The sequence below is a fragment of the Pleurodeles waltl genome, chromosome 11, assembly GCF_031143425.1.
Source record: "Pleurodeles waltl isolate 20211129_DDA chromosome 11, aPleWal1.hap1.20221129, whole genome shotgun sequence".
NCBI classification, from domain to species: Eukaryota; Metazoa; Chordata; class Amphibia; order Caudata; family Salamandridae; genus Pleurodeles; species Pleurodeles waltl.
Genome location: NC_090450.1, coordinates 592,232,593 through 592,255,955, shown reverse-complemented (window position 1 = coordinate 592,255,955; position 23,363 = coordinate 592,232,593). Strand labels below are relative to the sequence as shown.

General features: G+C 42.2%; 1 protein-coding gene across 2 annotated transcripts in view; it reads right to left on the bottom strand.

Moving 5' to 3' along the window:
* ADD2 (adducin 2) overlaps window positions 1-23,363 on the bottom strand; it is a 309,265-nt gene that overhangs the window by 21,641 nt on the left and 264,261 nt on the right. For both annotated transcript variants that reach the window (XM_069214100.1, XM_069214101.1), the window contains exon 14: window positions 3,829-3,954. In XM_069214100.1, coding sequence (XP_069070201.1) covers window positions 3,829-3,954 — 126 coding nt within the window. The remainder of the gene's footprint in view (window positions 1-3,828; window positions 3,955-23,363) is intronic.

The following is a 23,363-nucleotide window of genomic DNA, read 5'->3' as shown; positions in this document are numbered from 1 at the left end:
GGGGAGAAAAATAGTGGTTTTAGGAATGAGCGTAGATGGTCACAGAGCCGAAAGTAGGAGAGTATTCACAAATATTTGCAATGCTGTTCTCACACTTCCATGCAATTCTAAAGTTAAAGAACCAGGCATTAGAGGTGGTAATATTGTGGGCAAGGGGATTAAACACCCTTATTATTTAAAGTAAGGGGAAAAGGTTTTCACATTAAAAGTTATTTGTTATATATTTTGTTGAATGTTAAACTTGTTAAATATTAATAAAAAGAAAATCATATTAAATGTGAAACTTCACATTTCCTCCACTCTATGACTGAGGATATACCTCAGTTAGGGCATTCTACACACACTCAATGCAGGTAGGCACCATGGAAACTAAAACAAACATAGCTTTGTTCAGAATCCTGGTAGCACTTCTCCTACTCAAAACCCACCACTAGGGACTAACATTACATAAATGAATTAGTATATATTCTGAAGAAGAATGTGAAAACTAACTGATTATATGGTTGCAACAGCCTGCTTAAAGTAAACTAGATGACTAATGTCTACAGTTTTGGAGCGCAGCATGCAGAGGTCTCACAAAAAGTGTAAATAATGACAATGGATTACAAAGAGATTAAAATTCCAGTGTTTGGAAAAAGAAGCAAAGCCAACACAACAATAAGAACACAACAGGTTATATTTCTTCCTAAACTGAGAACCATGTAACATAGCATCAGTAAGTCTCCAGGGGGCTTACAATAATTATAATTCTCCTTTCAGATGGAAAGTTATTTTGTACATTTTAAAGTGCAGCATCAAATCATTTACCATAACGTTAACTCCACTAATTGAAAAGAACCCAGGGACTTCACTGTTGTGGTTTTGATTTCCTAAATGGCATAACATAATTAATATATTAGCAATCAATGGTGTATCAAGCAAATATTTAAATTAGATGGCAATTTAAACATGTTAAATGTGTCCTTAATGGCAAAATTAACAAAGCAACATTAATAAAATGTTGTCTGAGGTAAAGAAATCATGCATTTTTATGAGCACGCATTACTACAATGTAAAACCAAATCATAGCATGTTTATTATTTTGGAGATTATCGTCATCTTTTTTTAGTAAATAAAATATTGCCTGAATCATCAGGGATTACAAAGCTCTCTATACTTACTAAAGTGACACATATTCAGAATCTGAGGTGATTCCTTGAATGAAGGCACACATGGAAAAAGAAAGGAAACATTGAAGACAGACATACAAACACTATGAAACACAGGACAGATATGTTTGCCACAGAAACTGATGTCAAAAATCCTCAGATCCATCTCATCTGTCAATCAATTCAATGGTCAGCAAGAAATGGATGTGTCTGGATGCCACAAGTTCCAGTATTTTAGTGTTAAAAATGCATTTGCCTGAACTATTTCATTTACATTTCTAAAGAATAATTACAGCATATTTCTATAGCACATTTATGATTTGATGACCATGATTATAGAATATACACAAAGACAGCTTTCTTGAAAGTAAATTTCAGTTCATACATACTATCCCAGAAAAGTTAAAAGTTCACATTTCAAAGGTTTTGGCCTTGGGGCAGTATGGGTTCATGTTGTTCACTTCTGCTTTTTCACATGTTCAGGAAGCAAAGACTATTATGAAATAGGGCTTAGCTGGCAATACAAAAGCCTTCCATTATCCATATTTGCCAATGAAACCTTGTTGCTATGGTGATGCTGGTATTAAGCACATAGACACAATATGTATAGTTTTTAGTTGTTTCTAATTTCACTGATGATTTGTGCCCTTACAGCCATTCAATGACATATAAAAAGATAGCATAGCAGTTAAGCTGACCTTTTGCCATCTGACTTGTTACATCAATTAGCTTTTAAAATGATGTCCCAGATTCTCAAAGGTTTAGCATCAGTTTACCAATACTTTTTAACGTTAAACCAACACTAAACTTTTTTTGGCATTTACAAAGCAACGCAAATAGGTATTTGTGTTGGTTTGTGTGGCAAAGCAGCGTGAAACGCTGCTTAGCTTTACTTTGCTTCAGGGGGGCGTTACCTGAGCGTACCCATGCTACCATCCTTGTATTTTGACTCTCAACCCAATTCGGAAACATCAGAAGAAATGGTTTAGCACCAAAAATTAACACCTTTGAAAAGCAGGAGCAAGACGGAGAAATGTTTTCACTTGCCTAGGCATAGTATTTTGTACAGGAAGGATACCCTTCTTGTACAAAACGTATGCTAGACTCACACACACACAACCCAATTCTGAAACATCAGAAGAAATGGTTTAGCACCAAAAATTAACACCTTTGAAAAGCAGGAGCAAGACGGAGAAATGTTTTCACTTGCCTAGGCATAGTATTTTGTACAGGAAGGATACCCTTCTTGTACAAAACGTATGCTAGACTCACACACACACCATAGCACTATGGCGCTAAAGTGTGTGCATGGTGCACGGCAGCTGTAAACAGCACTGGTGCTAGGGAAAGAGGAGGAGAGTGCCATTTCTATGAGAATATGGAACTGTCCTGCTCTCTGTCACACAGCACAGCAACTTTGGGTGCTGCACTGCGTTGCATGTTACCTACCAGAATCTGGGCCTCTGGCTATGTTTGATCATTTTAACACAAAGGTACAGTTTGCAACTGTGCTCTTGAAGCAGTGAAACGTAACTGTCTACATATTTGTATGCATGTGCATGCTTGTACTGGAATCTAGCCACGAAGCAACATAACAATGTTATACTATAATTTGGGGGATTATGCAAGACATATAAATATACCACACACTAGAAATATGAATATGCTGCAATAGAAACCTACATTTTGTTTAAGAGATCTCCAAAATGCAGAGAAACAAGGTTGGACATTTTGGGAAATGACTGAAAGACAGTTAAGGTTCCCAGTTATACACAGACAAGATTATGGACAATGCAAAACCTATGACCGTTACAATAATCATTTAAAAAATCCGAATTGGACAAAAGTAAAGCTAAGAACAAGCACAGAACAAACATGTTGTACATCAGAGGATCCATGAACAATCCAGAATTTACCACTAATAGTTATTTTCTGGGGGGCAGTGTGGAGGTACAGCAGAATGTATAATGTAGCAGCAGTGTTACATGAATTAAACACTATCTAAATACAACTCTTCCATAAAATAAATAAACGTAAACAAAGCAATATATTGAATAACATCACTTTGGACATGCAGACAAACATAAAAAACATGAGCTGAAAGACAGCATTTGAATGTTAATGTACACAAGCAAAAATAGGCATAATAGGTAGCAAGGGAAGTACCTAGCAAAACAATGAAACGAAAGACACAAGTGGACACAATTGTCCATTCTAAAGTGGAACTGAAGTGGGAGTATGTATGAAAACCATTTTGGATGTCAATGAACAGGAAAATAATTCATCTATTAAACCGTATTGCTTGAGAAGAAAACTGCTAGGACACCACATTTTGAAGAGCAAAAGTAAGCCAAAAGGAAATGCAAGCACGTCACAAGCAGTCAGCTAGATCCATTTAAAATAGAATGCAAGCGAATCTCAATTTTATTTTTTAAAAAGCCTTTATTACATTTTGGCACATTCAATCTTACTGATCACTGGTTTAGTGCCACATATTGTTTTATTATTCAATTTAGGGGGTTAGTAGAGCACCATTTATATTTCGGGAAGAGTGTAAAACATGCATGTAGTGACATTGTCATTTAAAATACTGTTGATGAAGGAACATATATGTCTATATTTAAGTCATGCATGTTTCATCTTAAAAAAAGCCAATGTCATGTAAGAAATAATAACCTACCTTCAGATGACTTGCAAGGCGAGGTAACTGGACTCTTAGTATGGGAAATGGAAGGCTCTTTTATAGGAGAAGTAGGAGGCGTTGTTAGAGAATGATAGGATTCCTCCACTGATGGGTCTTTTTCAGCTAAAGCCATAGGAAATTACCAAAAAAGAGTTACTATGACTGAAAGAACATGAAGTTGTTACAATTACTCATCATTTTACACCAAAGTAAATTTCTGCTTTTGGATAAAAGTACAGTAACTCAGTTCCACAAAATCAAAAGTGTGCCTTTTGTTAAATTAAATGTATTGCTCCCTTATGAAGTATTATCAATGTGGTCCCTAAGAAAAAAAGACGCTCAGGTATCATAAACCGCTATCTATTTGCAAGATAACATAAAAAACAACAAAACAACCTGACAAACATTAGAGAGCCATGCTTCATAGTGGCACTAAATTGTGTTCCTGACACCCAAATCCAATACATAACTATTTACAAAACAGTATATTTTAGTTCACAAAAGCTTTGATATATATTGTTGCATGCTTTCATTTTTCCCAAAAGGAAAGGAACAGAACATCTACATCCAAGAAGCAAGTATTAATGTTCGTGATAATGCTGAAATTCCTTTTCACAGGAATAAGAACCGGGAAATGTTCTCTTCTGCTTTTCCTGCCATTTTTTTAAATTAGACACTCTTTTTACCAGAGGAATTTGCTTTAACTGGTCACTCCCATGACTATTCAATTTTTCCCTTTTTATTAAATTTGTTGTAACATTAATCAATCAATCAAAAACATTTATAGAGCGTGCTACTCACCCGTGAGGGTCTCAAGGCGCTTGTGGGGGGGAAGGGGGGATTACTGTTCGAACAGCCATGTCTTGAGGTTTTTTCTAAAGAGCAGGGGGTCTTTGGTTTTGCGGAGGTTGGTGGGCAGGGAGTTCCAGGTTTTGGGGGCGAGGTATGAGAAGACCCTGCCTCCTGTGGTGATTCGTTGGATGCGGGGGACTGTAGCTAGTGCGAGGTCGGCTGATCAGAGGTTGCAGGTGGGAACATTACTCACTTGTGCCTTGCCAGCTGTTTTCTGGTCTTGTGCATTTGTTCACCCTCCTATTTGCTGCTGTTGCTTACCATAAAAATGCTTATTTGCATTTTTCAGGCAAATTACACCATTTGTTAAAAAATATATATAATACTGAACACAAGAAACACACAAATAGTTTTCTGTAATTTTTTATTTGCTTCTATTTTGGTAACTGGGCTCCTTTTTGAGTACTGCATGATACACATCTAATGTTAATATTGTTTTGTAGAATGTTTAAATCAAACTGCTGCTGTTTCTCAACACTGTAAATAACAGATGCTACTATTACCCAATTGTTCAATTGATTCATCTCAGAAGCATGGAAGTCTGAGTCAGCCTCGTTGGGAATTAAACTTGTGAACTGAAGATCACTGCATAGCCCAACTGAAAGTGTTTAGCTCACTGAGCATACCACCTTTCCAATCTACCTGTCTTGACTTTAAGGAGTTGTTTTATATTTAGTAATCAATAATAACGTTATCATTATATACACTGTTATCACCATTCCTAAGCATTTACAACATAGATTGCTATTGAGATCTTCATTGCATTTATTTCATATGATTAAACTGACAAAACAGTATCCAACATCTGTATACTTTGTTGAGCCATCCTTTTCCAACCGTGTATTGGGACATACATCTCAATACACATTTGCTAGCCCATAATAGTCCCAAGATTACCCCCAAATCCTAGAGTTCTTACTAGAAAATTCCCAGGCCTTATAAATGGGTTCCTCCTGTTTTGCACACCAGTCCATAGCTGTACCCTATTCTGACTATATAGGAGGGTTTGGGGATTTCCATCTATGTGCAATATTTCTTTTAGCAATGATCGTGGCCATTCCTACCACAATGTGCTTTCTGCAGGTTCTCCCCAAACATCATCTAGAATACCTGATAGGGCTAATCTTGGGTGACAGATCTACCTGTCTTTCTAGGACACTAGACAGCTCCTTTTGGATAGTCTGCAAATTTTACTGCATACCAAGACCATGTCCCAAAAATCTGCTCCTTTGTTTGTACAGCGAAAACAGGTAGGAACAGGAATTTTGCACACATTCCACAGGTGTGGGGTGTGAAGTAAGTCATATGTAGATACTTCAGCTGGCCCAGCCTAAGATCGGAGGAGATAGCTGTTTCATTGAAGACTATTTTCAGCCTGTTGCCAATCAGTGTTCTTAAGGAATCCACCCTTACCATTTTTGCTTGAGGGTTACAAATCTGTTGGGGTCATTAATAATTAAGATGTGGTACATCTGATATATTCTGCCCTTCTCTATTTGTCCCATCAGAATTTTGGCTTCCAGTAGGCTGTAGTCTGCGTGGTGTGAGTTAGACATGGTGGCTGTCAGGGGCAAAACAGACCTGTAGGTACTTATGGAATTGGGTTTGAGATAGTCTAAAATGAGTCTGTAAGCCTTGAAATTACTTCATGGGTGAACCTTACCTTATATCCCCTAGGTTGGCAATACCTATTCTGTCCCATTTACTGAATCCCCCTAGCTGGGCAGTGTGTCTCAGCCATTTCTATTTTTGGGTTTGTTGTGTCAATATTATCCAGCCAACTGAGCCAGTGCCAAGTACCAGCTCAGGAGGTCTACCTTGGTGACCTCTGGGAGGCTTCTGGGAACAGACGCATCATAGAGCATACCAATAACATTGTCAAGGGACAAATGTATCTGGTAGGCTGGGTCATCACACCCCCTGCCCAGCCAATCATTGGTTATCAAAATCTGTGTAGTGCAGTAATACAACCAGATGTCCTCTATTTCCATCCCTCCATTATATATTGATTGCCTACAATTCTCTAGGGCAATTCGAAGAGGGTGACCCGCCTACTGAAGTATTGAATCTTCGATGTGAGAGTCTTGAACCAGCTATCTGGGAAATATTGAAGGGTGTAGATAAAGCATAGAAGGAAAACAATTTTGAACAGGGTTACTCTGCCAAGAATATGGAGTGGAAGCCTTGCAAGTCTCTGAAAGTCTTTTTCCATTTTATTAATGAGGGGAGAGATTGAGGCTTCATCTCAAGTTGTGTTCCAGCATAATGTAAGTACATAGGTATTGGAAGCTCAATCACTTAATCGGAATAGATGGCTGTCAATGTAGAGAATAATTATCCCCCTAGTAGAGATTTAGCCCAGTTTGCGCTCAGCCCAGAGGTCTCTTCATATAAATCAAGGACTTGCAAAATGTGGGGTCCCGATATGCGGGAATTAGCCAGGAACACAGTATATCATTGATGTAAAGTGATATCCTTTCTTCATTGTTGCCTCCCCAATTCCACCCAAATAGGAGTGGGCACAGCAGGCTCCATTGTCTGGTCTGGTCACGTGGCATATAGGGAATGATTCTGAGACCACACCATTTATTCGCACCTCTGCTGAGGGTTCTGAGTAAAGCATTTTGACATATCTTTGGAGGCGGGGATAAAATTCCATACATTCAAAGACTCTAAGAAGGACCAGTGAACAGAATCAAATGCCTTCTCGAAATCTATGAGTAGGAGGGCACAGGTGTCTTGTATGTTGTAAAGGGGGCTAGCGCCATATATATATATATATGTGCATGATATATGCAGTGTCAGGTGCTACAATTCAGCATAAAGCCATCTGGATCTGGGTGGATAAGGGTGATCAGAACTTGCTGGAGTCTGTTAGTTATGACTTTGGTCAATATATTAATTTACATATTGATCAATGTTATGGGCCGGTATAAGGCACATTGATCCATGGGCTATCTGGATTTATGAGTAACTACAATGGTCATTGAGTCGAGTTCTGGGCGGGGAGGCCTTGTTTACTTTTGCTTTTCTGAAGAGATTCAACAGATGGGGGCAGAGGATCTCTTAGAATTTAAAATTGTATTACGGGGGAAGCCATCTGTCCCAGGTGTTTGACAGATTTCATATCCTGCACAGCCTTGTCTATCTCTTCCATGGTGAGTTTTGGGAGCGGTAGGTCTGTTAGGAGAGAGTTTGTTTTTTCTCCAGAAGAGCAGGACGCTGAGTATAGTGTTAGATAGTAATCTGCAATCTCCGTTGATTTGCGTCTCTTTTAGCCATTATGGTCTAGGATTTCTGGAACAATTCTAGATGTCATTTCATTAGTGGCCAGCTATAGCTTCCCAGTCAAATTTCCATTTTCCTAAATCTTCTTAGTCAAGAACCTCCAGCACTATCAGCCTTCATCCAGAGAAATCTGCCTAATCTGTCAAGTTCAAGCTGACAGTAGAGAATATTTGGTTTCTCTGTCATGCACTGATGTTCTAGTTTCAAGATCTGGGCCTCGAGCTCAGTTATCTAGCCCTTCTTATCTTTCTATTTACATCTCAGATTATGGTTCACAATCTCCGTGATGGCTTTACCAGCAGCCCACAATGTGCCCACCAAGTTAACCAAACTTTGGTTTGTAGAAAAGTAGGGTCAAAGTTCTGTAGAAAGACAAAGCACTGATCATTAATGAGGCACCATTTGTTAAGGTGCTAGATGGGGAGAGCTGGTCTAAGGTGGCTGTCTGAAAGTAAGCAGTAATGGGTGAGTGGTCTAAAATACCACATGGGGGATGGTTGTTGCAGTCATGTGGAGAATGTTGGTGGCCAGGAGAACCAGGAGGTCTATATGCGAGAGCATCCTATGTGCATCTGAGGTCTATCTTATGGATGCCATACCTCCTGTGTCGCACAGTCCCATGGAGGTCATTAAGGTTGTTATATTTAGTTTTCCTCATACAGCCTGGTTTCGGGCTCTGAGGAATTCATGTCAGGAACGGGTGAGGAATTGATATCTCCCTCTATAGTAGTAATAACTTATGGGAAGTTCAGCATAATAGTTTTGATTGCTTCATGGGCAGGTTTGGGCAGTTGGGGTGGCACACAGACACTTAGAAGATTGTAATGTTTCCCTTGCAAGAGACCAGCAACTCCAACATATCTTTCCTGCAGGTCTGAAGTGATCACAGACACTACCAGAGAAAAGCTCTTGTAGAACTGCAGGTGAACCCAGCATGGAAAACCGTGGTGTGGCTGAAGCGTGGTAGGAAAGGGCAATCCAAAATCATTAAATGGATTTCTTGTAGCATGAGGACTTCAGACATGTTTCTTTTGGTAAAGCAAAGGACAGCCATCCTTTTTTTCTGTTCCATTTGCTTTATTTATTATCGAAAATACAATCAAAAAGATCTGTGTAATAAAACATGCATTACACAAACATAGGGTAAGTACAATGATATAATGATATATATATATATATATAGATAGATATATAGAGATAAAGTATATCTGGTACAAGTTTTGGGGCATTGTGTTATAATCCCATGTATTGTATTTGTTGTTAGATAGGTAGGTAGTAGTCATTGTGAGTGTATCCAGATATACTGTGCAGTAGGTAGGTTAAAATCTTACCATAGCAACTTTGGCGCAGACCCAACTTATGGTCGATCTGCTTGAGGAGAGAATTCTGTGACACCGTGAGGAGATGGGTATACCCTCTTGTGGACTGTAAATCATATAAGTGTATCACAATTAAAACAAGCAAAACAGTTGGGGAAGAAGAGAAGGGGAGGGGCAGTGAGAATTATGCGTGCAAAAGTGATAAAGTATTGTCCTAGATAACTGTTCCAGAGTGCAGCTAAGGGGAAAGGGATGTTGTTGTTGTTGCATTCCATGATAGGATTCAGCAGGCCTTTGCCATCCCAGGACAAAATTGTAATGCTAGTCATGGGTGTTTTGGGCTGTGGAAGTTACTGCAGTCAGCGAGCCTAGACCATCAATTTAATAAACCTCGAGGCCAATAAACTTGTGTCAATGAGAAGGGAACCTTATATCTTTGTAAATGGACACTCAGGCCCAGATTTATCACATTTTTACACAGCACAATGAAGCAAGTCACCTTGCTGCACTGTTCCACATAAAAGGGCAGGAATACAGCATTTTTAACATTACACAGCACAAACCCGTCTTTTCCTTGCACTGGTGTGCTTTCGGCTGCCTAGTACCAATGCAGGCGTCCTTGTGTCATGGTACAAGGGTGCCTGCGTTGCAGGCAGGATTGCTTTTGTAAAGGAATGGACACCGTCTTACACAAAAACAATCCTCAGAGGCTTTCTACATGTATTTGAGCTGCAGAACGCAGCACACGTACAAAGAGGATAAAACAAAGAGAAATGAAACAATTTCTCCACAATACCGCTCCCCTGGGGAGGCATACCATTTTGATGCATTTCCAGGTCTACCACTAATGGTAAATCTCGAAATGTGCCAGATTCCATTGGTGGAAGCATGGGAACACCCATGCCCATCCCATGGAACGCCTCCCTGGGGCAGAGTATCACAAGGCAGCGTTTTGCGATGCCTTACGTTACTCCACATGTATTAAGCCATGCAGGGCTCCACAAGGTGGCCTGGCGTGGCTTGGTAAATCTGATTTTCGTATTGCATTGCCCTTGTGCCTCCTTTTGTGGTGCAAAGGCGACGCAACACTATGAAAAATTTGGACTCCATTGCCCAATTTATACACAAACAACTTAAAGTAACAGTAACAAGTAGAACATCCCTTCTACCAACCACCATCCCATCCCATACTTCCTCCTGAGAAATATCTGTCACCCAATAAACTCTTTCTAAACAAATCATTATGACAACTTAAATAAGGCATTAGAAATAGAACTCTTCTGTTTTTATTTTCTGCCAAGGCAACATACTATTAGTGTGTATAGTGGATCAGTAACAAACCTCCTTCATTTTGATACCAGAACTCAAACTCATAAATGCTCAAGCCCTTTTTGCATCTGACTACATTTTAGGTTTAGGACGAGTAAATCAGAGTGGTCCTTCCTCATCTGAATACTCCATACAGGAGGAATAAGGTTGGTGCAGATAATTGGTGACTAGTTACATCACTGTGATGAGTGCAGGGATGACTTTTGTCTTTCTGAGAGGAGTTTGGTGAGCCACACGCATGTTTCTGACCCCTGCAGGACCTCATCCTTCTTTTTGGCCTGGCTGGAAAGGCGCCTAAGGGCAGCAGGGTTCAATGGTCAATCTTGACTCGTGGGGGATGTCGTGGCCAACTTCTTTTTCCTCCGCTGTCCAGTCCCATACCTCCTGTTGAGTCTCAAAGAAGTGTGATTGAGAATTATGGATTACTTTATGATTGGTATTGACAAGCTTGTTCCAGTTTGGGAAAATAATGATGCAGGTAAATTGAAAAAGAAGGGTACCTGCTTTATAACATTTTTAGAGTGTACAGCCTCTGTCAAGAAAACTGAATATCTTGGCGACCATGGGGACTGGTGGGGCATCCACCTAGTGGGGGGCTATGAGCCAAGGACCTGTGAGCCCTTTCTGTCATAAAACCAAAATGAGAGTCGAGCCTCCAGCATCAGGAGTTGACACATATCCAGGAATATCTCTGGGTCGGTGGAATCAGGCACTTTCTGGAACCCCACAAACCAAAGGTTATTATGCCTTGACCTGTTGCTTGCATCTTCCACTCTTTCCTCAAGAGTTTTAGCAGTAGAAAGCAGCTTTGACATGTTATGTTTAAGTTTGGCAACGTCTTCTTCTAGTACAGAGTTCTGACCTTCCGCTTCTACGACTCTACCTGCCACATTACGGAGGTCTTGATGGAGGAGAATGAAGTTTGCTTCCAACTTTCCTTTCAACTGCTTTGCACAAAATCTGAATTGCATGTAGGATAGTCCCAATGTCATTTGAGTCGATTATTCACTGACTCAAGTGAATCTCAGTGGAATGTCTGTCAATATCTGAAGCAGGATTCATGTATTTATCAGTCTTTGACTGGGCTTGCATTTTTCATCATTTATCCTTTCTCATGTTTTGGGTTATCCTCGGACAAGGTGTCGGTGAACAAGAGAACAAGGAGGACAGCGGAGGAGGAGGGGTGTAGTGGAATAGGTATCTGTGTGCCCAGGATGATTCTCAATCAAGTCATTTCACTCCATTAGGATGTGTCTAAGTATTTCCCTACATACGGCCCCCATTAATTTCTTATCCTGCACATAAAACATTCATGAAAAGCATATGTCTGATTTAAACTTAAAATGTCTTAGTTATTTACATTTTTGATGTGTATACTTTGTGAGGTGAGAGTGGCGAGATGTATGTTTTAAACTGATGTGTGATGCCTTTTTATATTACAGAGGAATCTGCTATTTTTGCATTACTTAGAAAAACGTTATTAACAATTTCCACCATGCTCAGTAAACCGATATTGGCAATTTCTGCAATTCCAGTTTGACATTGTCCTTTAAATAGATATTCCCCTTGTAAGGAGCTACTCCCTTGTTAATCAGAAAAAGAGGTCTGGGGCATGAAAGTGTAACTTGTAGTCAATATGTTACTTTTTTCAAATGTTGCATGTTTATTTGTTACATGGCAAGTCTGCTAAGTTTTTACCCTGTCTTTTGTTTCAACTATTTAGCATAGGCTCAGTTATTTATGGTATCATTTCAGTGAATTCATAAAATTCTAAACAATACAATATTAGCAGATTGCATAATGGCTCAAGACATTTTCAGCATTGCTATCAAATAAAATATTAGCCTGTTGCACAATGTCCAGCAACAAGATACCAACATTAGCAGATTACGTAGTTTAGAAAGTTCTCTAGTAAACAGATAACGCATGATGCCACATTGTCCATTTAAATACATGTCCAGTTTTTACAAAGTCCATAAATGAAAGATTGCTGATTCCGTGATTAAGTTTCTACACAGTTCCTGCGTATAGATATTTGCAGTTTACACAGTTTCACAAAACAGTGATGCTTAACTTCCGTCTAAATAATTATGTAATATTAGTACATTCATCAATTGTATACACATAGCTACTCACAATTGAAAATTTTAGAACGCTGTGTAAATGTGAAGACATTTAAAAGTGGAGGCTAAAAATTAAGGCCCATATTTATGGGCTTTGTGGCGCAGGGCAGCGCAGAAAGTTACCTTGCTGCACTGCCCTGCGTCACAGGGAAAGGGGATGAATATGTGGTATTTAAGAGAATACTGCACATTCCTGTCCTTTCCCCTGTGCTGGCGCACTATAGGTAGCCTAGTCCCAACACAAACACCCTTGCACCCTGCTGCAAGGGTGCCTGTGTTGCATGCAGGATTGTTTTTGTGCAGGCAGAGGCTTTCCCTCTTTCTATGCGTGCTGCAGAATGCAGCACTTGTAGAAAGAGTCAAAAACGAGAGGAAATAAAAATGTTCCTCTGTACTCATCTCTTGGGGAGGCACATCTTTGTGGCACATTCCCAGGTTTACACTTTCTTGTAAATCTAGCGATGCGTCAATATCCATGGATGTTGCATGGGACACAGGTAATATAATGCAACAATTTGCACTGCATTACATTACTTGAGATTAAAGAAGCCATGAAGGGACACACAAGGTAGCCTTGCGTGGCTTCATAATTCTGATTTAGGGTTTGTGTTGATCTTGCACCACTTTGCGTGGTGCAAGAGTGACACACACCAGATCATAAATATAGCCCTAAATTGGTATGCTTAGTTGATTCATGGAAAAAGCACAAGTACAGCAAACTGTAGTATTGATGACTAATGGTCTCAATTGAAGCATTAGCATGTCTCGATAAAAAGAGTGAATGAGTTAGGAGAAAAAAGAAAAGGGCAATATGGTGGAACCTAGCATATTGCTTTATGTTCTCGAAATATGTACAAATTGTGAAAAGCTCCAACCTTCCCATTAAAATTAATATTTCGAGTTTTGTGTGTGAACCAAATACATTTTTTTATATATGGTAAACAGAGATAAGTGCACACATGCACAAAAATGTGATCAGTTCACATCCAAATATAAACACAGAGGAACATTAAATGGAACATCAAGTGAGTGCTTGGACATATGCACATAAAGCAGAACATACATATATGCCTAACAGATTGCCTATGTGATGTTCTGTGAACACATACCGCTGTTAATTACGTCCCCTTTCTTAGTTTATGTTTCACCCCTATTAACTGAAAATAACCCCTGCCACTTCTGCTAGGTAATCCCAGTAATCAGAACCCCAACACTTATCTGGCACAGTCAAATCGGCACCTCCCTATCACAAACATTTCCAGCACAACATGTGTAAAGACATTATCTGCACCATTACCCTGTATCAACTCACAAAACAACTGCTACAATGTCTTTCAGCGCCCCTCACTCACACTCTCACCGAGCACCACTAAACTAAACCCACACATAGCGTGAGTTACTCTCTAGTACTTCAAGTATCACTAAAAAAAGAACCATTCTCAGAATAATTTGCAGTAACATTGACCCATAGTTAATCTAATTTCTTCCTCAACCTCTTCGTTAAAACACATATTACCAAGGAACAACAGACAGCATGGTATCCTGTCCACATTCTATAGACACTGCACCTTTCCTCACTGAAGTAGACTCCGAAACAACTGCTCCAGCACCAGTCTTCCTCATAGTCGCAACTCAATGCTGGGTGGTATTCTAGAGTACATTCTGGGCTCATTGAACAGCATCTTCTAAACCACCTAATATCACAGCAAAGCACTTACATGTGAAGATATCTCTCCTTACCCCATCTCGCTTTACATACGGCTGCAGGTGAGCATGCTAGGTCAGCGCCATGAGAACTAGATGTATGTTTCTGGGCTAGGATTTCTATCAGTGTCCGGCCCAGTTTGAAACCACGGTCACGCTGGCATGAAAGTTATCTGTGGATTTATATCATGTCCTAGCTGAAAAGGATCCTCGAGCCTATCTGATGCAGCTTTGCCTCGCGTTTCCTACTACTTGGTACTATACTGGTTGAGTATAATATGGAAGGGGACGGTCCATCTGGGCTCAGGTTACAATCTAGGTAAAGCATTGTCAGAGTTCCAGATGTCCTCCCCAGCAAATGGAAAGGCAAGGTGGAAAAAGCAAAATGGTTAGCAATATTGATTCTAAAAACAACAGCTATAAGAATGCCTCCAATGAGGGCACAAACATTTAAAAGCAAGTTCCCAAATGGGGTGCAGTGATTGGTAAGACTTACAAAATATTTTCTAATAATGTGAATTAAGTAATCTTGACAATAGCTCACACCATGCATGAAGTTTCGGCTCCCACGAATGTGCATATTAGTATAAAATTAAATCAAGACTGCACAGGCCATCATGATTCTAAGTAACAATGCAAAGTACCCAGAGTTAAATTCCCAACTTAACAGTACTAAATATTTTATCAAGAGGCCTTAACTGACTTTGCTATGCACTGTCTAAATTAAATGGCCAATTAGTTTTCCACACTTATAAGTTGCCTGAACTGAATCAAAGGAGAAACACAGGACACTTTTTTCGTAGAACTTGGAAGGGGAGCATGATGCCCAAAATTTATCAATAAGTGGGGAAGCTTCCACAACCGCTCCAGGTTACATAGTTTCCCACCATGATATAGTCAGAGAAGATTTTTTTTTAACCCACATAAAAGGGGGATGGAAAACTTACTATGAAAATATTGATGGTGGTGGAATACTTGACAAACAGATGGGATTATAAAGAGATAAACCATGTGGGCAAGGGGATGGCGAAGGGGTGATACCAGCAGCATGAATACGGGGTGTGTGCCCCGTATTCATCTGTGGCTAAATCACCAACTGAAGGCACATGTGTAAAGATGGAGCTTTCCATGACCACTGTAGTAGCACTTTACAGGAGTCCACAACAATTTGTGAGGATCAGATAGAATCCATATGAAAGGTGAAAGGTCCTATCTCGAATAACAAGGGGTGAGTTGGAGAATTTGTTTATAATGGAGCCGTAATCACCCACAGCCATGACTCCCCTGATAAGGAAGAGAAATGAAATGTTACTAGCAGGATAATGGAAGGGCTTCTCAGTGGTCCATGCTAAACGTCCTTTGTCTGGCTTCAAGGCTTTTATCAGATTTTAATCTCCTTTGTAGCATTATTTATATGACGTACAGTCAAAGCCAGCAGAAAGTAATTCTAATGGACTTAACCTGCTCTTGACTAACAAGAAAGCTTTGAAATGGGTTACAAGCATCCAAAACTGAATTTAGTAGTTGCTGTGTCATATGGACACAAAGAAACTAATTATAGATTTGGAACCTGTTCGAGTAAAATCTAGCAATATCGAAGTGGTAACAGACTCCCCCAGGACAAGTGAAATAATAAAGGCAGAATGATAGATCATTTGGTGGGGTTTCATGGCTGAGTATTCCCGCACAATACAATAGGATGATATGGATCTGAAAAAAGAAGATCTGGCAAAATCTTGTGGTGAAGGGAAAAATAATGTTCTGCAAATAGCGGTGCATTAACCCCTTCGGTGCCAGGCCTTTTTTGGCTATTTAGGTTAGTTCGTGTTTAGGCCCTCATACCTTTTTGTTCACAAAAGTCATCCACGTAAATTTGCGTCCTTTTTTCCCCAACATCCTAGGGATTCTAAAGGTAACCAGAGTTTGTGATTTCCTCTAGAGAAGACCAAGAAATTAGCAAAACTACAGCTAAAATGTGTTTTTAGTTTTTTTTTCAGAAAAATAGGGAAAAGGGGCTGCAGAAAAAAAAGCATGTTCTATTTTCCCTGTAATGGCATCAACAAAGGGTTTGCGGTGTTGAAATCACCAGCCACAACAGCAGAGAACTCTTCAGCATCGTCAAAGAGTTCTCCAACCCCAGCGCCAGCGCCAACGCCGTCACGCCCTCACAGGATTTGTGCGAATCCCTCGCCACTTTCTTCCATCGCAAGATCAGCGACCTCCACGACAGCTTCGGACACCAGACCCAACCATACACCACTGAACCCGCTTCCCCGGACATCACCCTCAACAACTGGACCCACATCAACACGGAAGAAACCAAATCCATCATGAACTCTATCCACTCCGGCGCCCCTTCGGACCCCTGCCTGCACTTCATCTTTAACAAAGCCGACGACATCATCGCCCCGCACCTCCAGACCGTCATCAACTCTTCTTTTTCTTCTGCTACCTTCCCCGAATGCTGGAAGCACGCTGAAGTCAACGCCCTACTAAAGAAACCTACGGCTGACCCAAGCGACCTGAAAAACTTCCGCCCCATCTCTCTTCTACCTTTCCCAGCCAAGGTAATAGAAAAGACCGTCAACAAACAGCTGACCACCTTCCTGGAAGACAACAACCTGCTCGACCCTTCACAAACCGGATTCCAAACCAACCACAGCACGGAAACCGCCCTCATCTCAGTCACAGACGACATCAGAACCCTGATGGACAACGGTGAAACAGTCGCCCTCATTCTCCTCGACCTCTCGGCTGCCTTTGACACCGTCTGTCACCGCACCCTAATCACCCGCCTACGCTCCACCGGGATCCAAGGCCAGGCCCTGGACTGGATCGCCTCCTTCCTCGCTAACCGCTCCCAAAGAGTTTACCTCCCCCCGTTTCGCTCAGAACCCACCAAGATCATCTGCGGCGTACCTCAAGGCTCATCGCTCAGCCCGACACTCTTCAATGTCTACATGAGCCCCCTCGCCGACATCGTACGCAAGCACGACATCATCATCACCTCCTACGCCGACGACACCCAACTTGTACTCTCCCTCACCAAGGACCCCGCCAGCGCCAAGACCAACCTACAAGAGGGTATGAAGGACGTCGCAGATTGGATGAGGCTCAGCCGCCTAAAGCTGAACTCTGAAAAAACGGAAGTCCTCATCCTCGGCAACACCCCGTCCGCCTGGGACGACTCCTGGTGGCCCACGGCCCTCGGCACCGCACCGACCCCCGCAGACCACGCCCGCAACCTCGGCTTCATCTTGGACCCTCTTCTCACCATGACCAAGCAAGTCAACGCCGTGTCCTCCGCCTGCTTCCTCACTCTCCGTATGCTCCGCAAGATCTTCCGCTGGATCCCCGCCGACACCAGAAAAACCGTGACCCACGCCCTTGTCACGAGTCGCCTAGACTACGGCAACACCCTCTACGCCGGGACCACCGCCAAACTCCAAAACCGCCTGCAACGCATCCAAAACGCCTCGGCCCGCCTCATCCTCGACGTACCCCGCAACAGCCACATCTCCGCACACCTGAGACACCTGCATTGGCTCCCAGTCAGCAAAAGGATCACCTTCCGTCTTCTCACCCACGCACACAAAGCCCTCCACAACAAGGGACCGGAATACCTCAACAGACGCCTCAGCTTCTACGTCCCCACCCGCCCCCTCCGCTCCGCTGGCCTCGCACTTGCTGCCGTCCCTCGCACCCGCCGCTCCACGGCGGGTGGGAGATCTTTCTCCTTCCTGGCGGCCAAGACCTGGAACTCCCTCCCCACCAGCCTCAGGACCACCCAGGACCACTCCGCTTTCCGGAGACTCCTAAAGACTTGGCTGTTCGAGCAGCGATAACCCCCCCTTTCCCCCCTAGCGCCTTGAGACCCGCACGGGTGAGTAGCGCGCTTTATAAATGTTAATGATTTGATTTGATTTGATCTTCCCAGCTTTCTGGAACATGCAGATTTGAATCAGACAACTACATTTTTCAACACGATTTTGGCATTTTACTGGGAAATACAAAATTATTACTATTTTCTTGTGCTTTCAGCCTGCTTCCAGTTACAGAAATGGTTGTGAAACCAATGGTGGATCCTGGACAGCTAAACATTTCTGAAAAGTAGACAAAATCTGAATTCAGCAAGGGGTCATTTAGGTAGATCCTGCAAGGTTTTCTTACAGAAAATAACAGCTGAAAAATAAATTTGAAATAGAGCTGAAAAAAACCCCCAGCCATTTCTGTCCACATTTTCTTCTGTAACTTCCTTCTGCTATGGCAGATTTTTGAAAGCAATATACTGTTACGTCTGCTGGACTCTTCTGGTTGCGGGGATATATAGGGCTTGTAGGTTTATCAAGAACCGAAGGTACCCAAAGGCAATAACTGAGCTGCACCTTGCAATAGGTTTTCATTGTATACTGGGTATACGGCAATTCATTTGGTAAAATATAAAGAGTGAAAAATAGGTATCAAGGAAAAAAATGTATTTCCAAAATGGGGACAAGATAAGGTGCAGTGGTTATTTGCACATCTCAGAATTCAGGGTTTCCCATACTAGCATGTAAATTACAGGGCATTTCTCAAATACTTCTTTCTTGCACAATGCCTTACATTTGGAAGGAAGAAAATATAGAGAAGGACAAGAGGCAATCACACTTGTTCTTCTATTCTGTGTTCCCCCAAGTCTCCAGATAAAAATGGTACCTCACTTGTGTGGGTGGGTCTAGTGCCCATGACAGGAACTCCCCTCCCCCCCCAAAAAAAACATGGACACATCATATTTTTACATTGAAAAGTGACGTGTTTTGGGGAAAATGCGTAGCGGGATTTTGGCCTCTAGCTCAGCCAGCACCTAGAGAAACCTAGCAAACCTGGGCATTTCTGAAAAATAGATACCTAGGGAAACCTAGGATCGGGTAACCTGTGGCTCTCTCACCAGGTTCTGTTACCCAGAATCCTTTGCAAACCTCAAAAGTTCTGGAATCGGAGGGAAGCCACAAACTGCCTTCTACCCAGCATTCCCCCAAGTCTCCCGATAAAAATTGTATCTCACTTATGGGAGTAGGCCTAGTGCTCATGACAGGAAACGCCCCAAAACACAATGTGTTTTATTTACCTCACATTTTCCCAAAGAAAACGGGCCTGTTTTTTGCAAAATTCCTAGCTGTGGATTTTGGCCTCTAGCTCAGCCTGCACCTAGGGAAACCTAGCAAACCTATACATTTTTGAAAACTAGACACCTAGGGGAACTCAGAATGAGGTGACTTGTGGGGCTCACACCAGGTTCTGGCACCCAGAATCCTTTGCAAACCTCAAAATTTGTCCTAAAAATGCATTTCCCTCCCATTACGGTGCTGCAAAGTTCTGGAATCTGAGAGGAGCCACAAACTTTCTTCCACCCAACATTCCCCCAAGTCCTGATAGAAATGGTATCTCACTTGTGTTGGTAGGCCTAGTGCCTGCAACAGGAAATGCCACAAAACACAAAATGGACACATCAAATTTTTACATTGAAAACTGGTGTGTTTTTGGAAAGTGCCTAGATGTGGATTTTGGCCTCTCGCTCAGCCGGCTCCCAAGAAACCTACCAAACTGTGCATTTCTGAAAATTAGACACCTAGGTGAATCCAGGATGGGGTAACTTGTGGTGCCCTCACCAGGTTCTGTTACCCAGAATCCTTTGCAAACCTCAATATTTAGCACAAAAACAAAACCACACATTTTCCTCACATTTTTGTGATGGAAAGTTCTGGAATCTGAGAGGAGCCACACATTTCCTTCACCCAGCATTTCCCCAAGTCTCTCAATAAAAATGGTACCTCACTGGTGTGGGTAAGCCTAGTGCCCGTGACAGGGAAGGGTCCAAAACACAACATGGACACATCAAATTTTTCTTATGAAAACTAACCTGTTTTTTGCAAAGTGCCTAGCTCGGGACCTAGGGAAACCTAGCAAACTTGGGCATTTCTGAAAACTTTACACTGAGGGGAACCCAGGATGGGGTAACTTGTGGCTCTCGCACCAAGTTCTGATACCCAGAATCCATTGCAAACTTCAAAATTTGGCAAAAAAACACTTTTTCCTCACATTTCAGTGATAGAAAGTTCTGGAATCGGAGAGGAGCCACACATTTTCTTCCACCTAGCATTCCACCAAGTCTCCAGATAAAAATGGTACCTCACTTGTGGGGGCAGGCCTAGTGCCAGCGACAGGAAATGCCCCAAAACACAACATGGACACATCAAAATTATCTATTACAAAACTACCTGTTTTTGCAAGGGGGGGCACCTGCGTTTTTGATCCTGGGCTCAGCAGCCATCTATGGAAACCTACCAAACCCAGACAATTCTGAAAACTAGACACCTGAGGGAGACCAGGGAAGTGTGACCTCTGCGGATCCCCCAGTGTTTTCTTACCCAGAATCCTCAGCAAACCTCAAATTTAGCTAAAAGCAAATCGCATTTTCCCCACATTTCTGTGTGGGATCACCGCACCGGTACAAATTTCCTACCAACTAACGTTCCTCTCAGTCTCCCGATTAAAATGATACCTCACTTGTGTAGGTGGGCCAAGAGCCTGTGACAGGGAAGATCCAAAACCAAGTGGAAATTGAGGGGGAACCAAAGCGGGTCCAAAAGAGCAGTTTGAAAAAGTGCTGGGTCATAGGAATTTTGTGGATTCCTGCAGATTCCAAAAGGTTCCATCACAAAAATGTGTGTTTTCAAGCAAATTTGGAGGTTTGCAGGGTATTGTGGGTAAGAAAATGGTAAGGAGTGCATGTAAAGCACACCACCCTGGACTCACCCAGATGTTTAGTTTTCAGATGTGTTGAGGTCTCGTAGATTTTTCTACATGGCAGCGTCCCAAAGTCCAAAAAATGCAGCCCTCACCATTCCAAGTGGGCCGATTTTCAGAGTTAGCCAAGCTGTCATGACCCAAATGTAAAATAAAAAATAATCAAATGTCCTCGTGCTTGCCGTTGGGATAAGATCTTTTAGTGTGCGGGGGAGAGCTAAAATTCTTCCCCCCTTCAGTTGGGGTTGGTACATAACCATGCCCCTACTGGTTGGTAGCCACCACCCAACAATTTTTTATTTTTTGGTAAATTCCCTGGCATCTATTAGGCTTTCTGCCTTCCGAAGAGTGAACTAGGGTTAATTGCCCCATCTGCCCACCAGTGGGCAGAACAACTTTGTCCCCATTTATTTGGGGCAGAAATGGCCAACAGTAATGTGCCCCCATGGGGAGCGACCCTTGTCTGGGGATGACTCCCCCAAACAAAACACACACCAATCCCTGGTGCCTAAGTGGTTTCTGCCCCCCTTGGGGGCACATTGGCCTAAAATAAAACTGCCCCCAGAGGAGCGACCCTTGCCTAAAGGGGTGCTCTTCATCTGTAAAAAAAAAAAATTAAAAAGATCCCTGGTGCGTAGTGGTTTCTTCCCCCCCTTGGGGGCAGATCGACCTAAGTAAAATACAGTGATGGGGCAGAAATGGCCTTATAAAAAATGCCCACCCCGGGGAGCGACCTTTACCTAAGGGCTCACTCCTCTTGCGTGAAATTGCCATTAAAAAAAAAAAAAAATGGTGTCTAGTGGTTTCTGCCCCCCTTGGGGGCAATTATGTCCTAATAAAAATAGGCCGATCAGCCACCAAGGGGGCAGAATTGGCCTAAAATAAATTTGTCCCCCAGGGGAGTTACCCTTGCCTAAAGGGCCCCTCCCCACCTATAAACATTTTTTTTTTAAAATTATTCTTGGTGCCTAGTGGCTTCTGCCACCCCCTTGGGGGCAGATTGGCCTAATTAAAATAGACTGATCTGCCCCCAGGGGGACAGAAATGGCCTTATTAAAAAAATGCCCCCTGAGGTGAGCGACCCTTGCTACAGGGCTGCTCCTTTCATGTCACTTTCTCAAAAAAAAAATATAACTCCCTGGCGTCTAATGGGCATTTCTGCTGCACGATTGCTATGCGATCGTGTTGCAGAAATGCTCAGAGAGACATCGGAGGAAAGGAAAAGCCTTTCCTTTCCTTTGATGCCTCTCTGACCTGCCCCTTCCCCTGAGAAGGGGCAGGTCGGAGAGGCATTGGAGGAAAGGAAAAGATTTCATTTGTCTTCCGATTGCGCTGGAATCTGAGCTTTCAGAGCAATGGGGGCGACCCTTGATAATGCCAGCGCGCTACTGCATGCTGATGTCATCAGACGTCACTGGGGGGTGGGTCACAGGGGGTCAGGGGAGGTCGCTTCCCCTGCCAACCCTTACTGGGGGGTGTGGGTGGATGGGCCCACGGGGAGCACTAGTGCTCCACCCATGGGCCAGTTGCATGACAAGCTGATCTTGTCCTCTGCGACTGTGGCCAAGGACGAGACCAGCTCATCCACGGCACTGAAAGGGTTAAATAGAAACAATGGTTGAGATAACATCAAGCAAACAAATGGGGCATGTCCTGTGGTTCAAATTGGTAATAGCATAAAGTTTAATAATGAAGATCAAGTGGGAGACGGAATTAGTTCAAAGTAAAAAGGTGTAAAATAAAAAAGAAATCAATTCGGTTAAAACTAAGGCCTAGAATAGACCGAAGTAGAAATAGATAATATCATTTCAGAAGGAAAAAGACAAAGGTTCCCCCTCTTAAAAACCTCCAAGACTTGTTGAGGTCAGTTGATGAGCCTGGGTGCCAAAAAATGGATCAGCTGAAATAAAGTGAAGAAAGCCAAAGACAAGGGGGTGTTAAAGATCTGCATGATTTCTGCAAAGTAAGTCAGACTTGCCCCTCACCCTTCACTTATGCTATAGTTGTCGAATAGGTCCCATAGTTAAGCATATTTACCATTAAGGGGAGTGAATATATCTATTTTGTTGATAAATCATAGGAGTTGGGCCTTGGAAGCACAAAGGTCAAAGGCAATCTTGGAGATTCACCA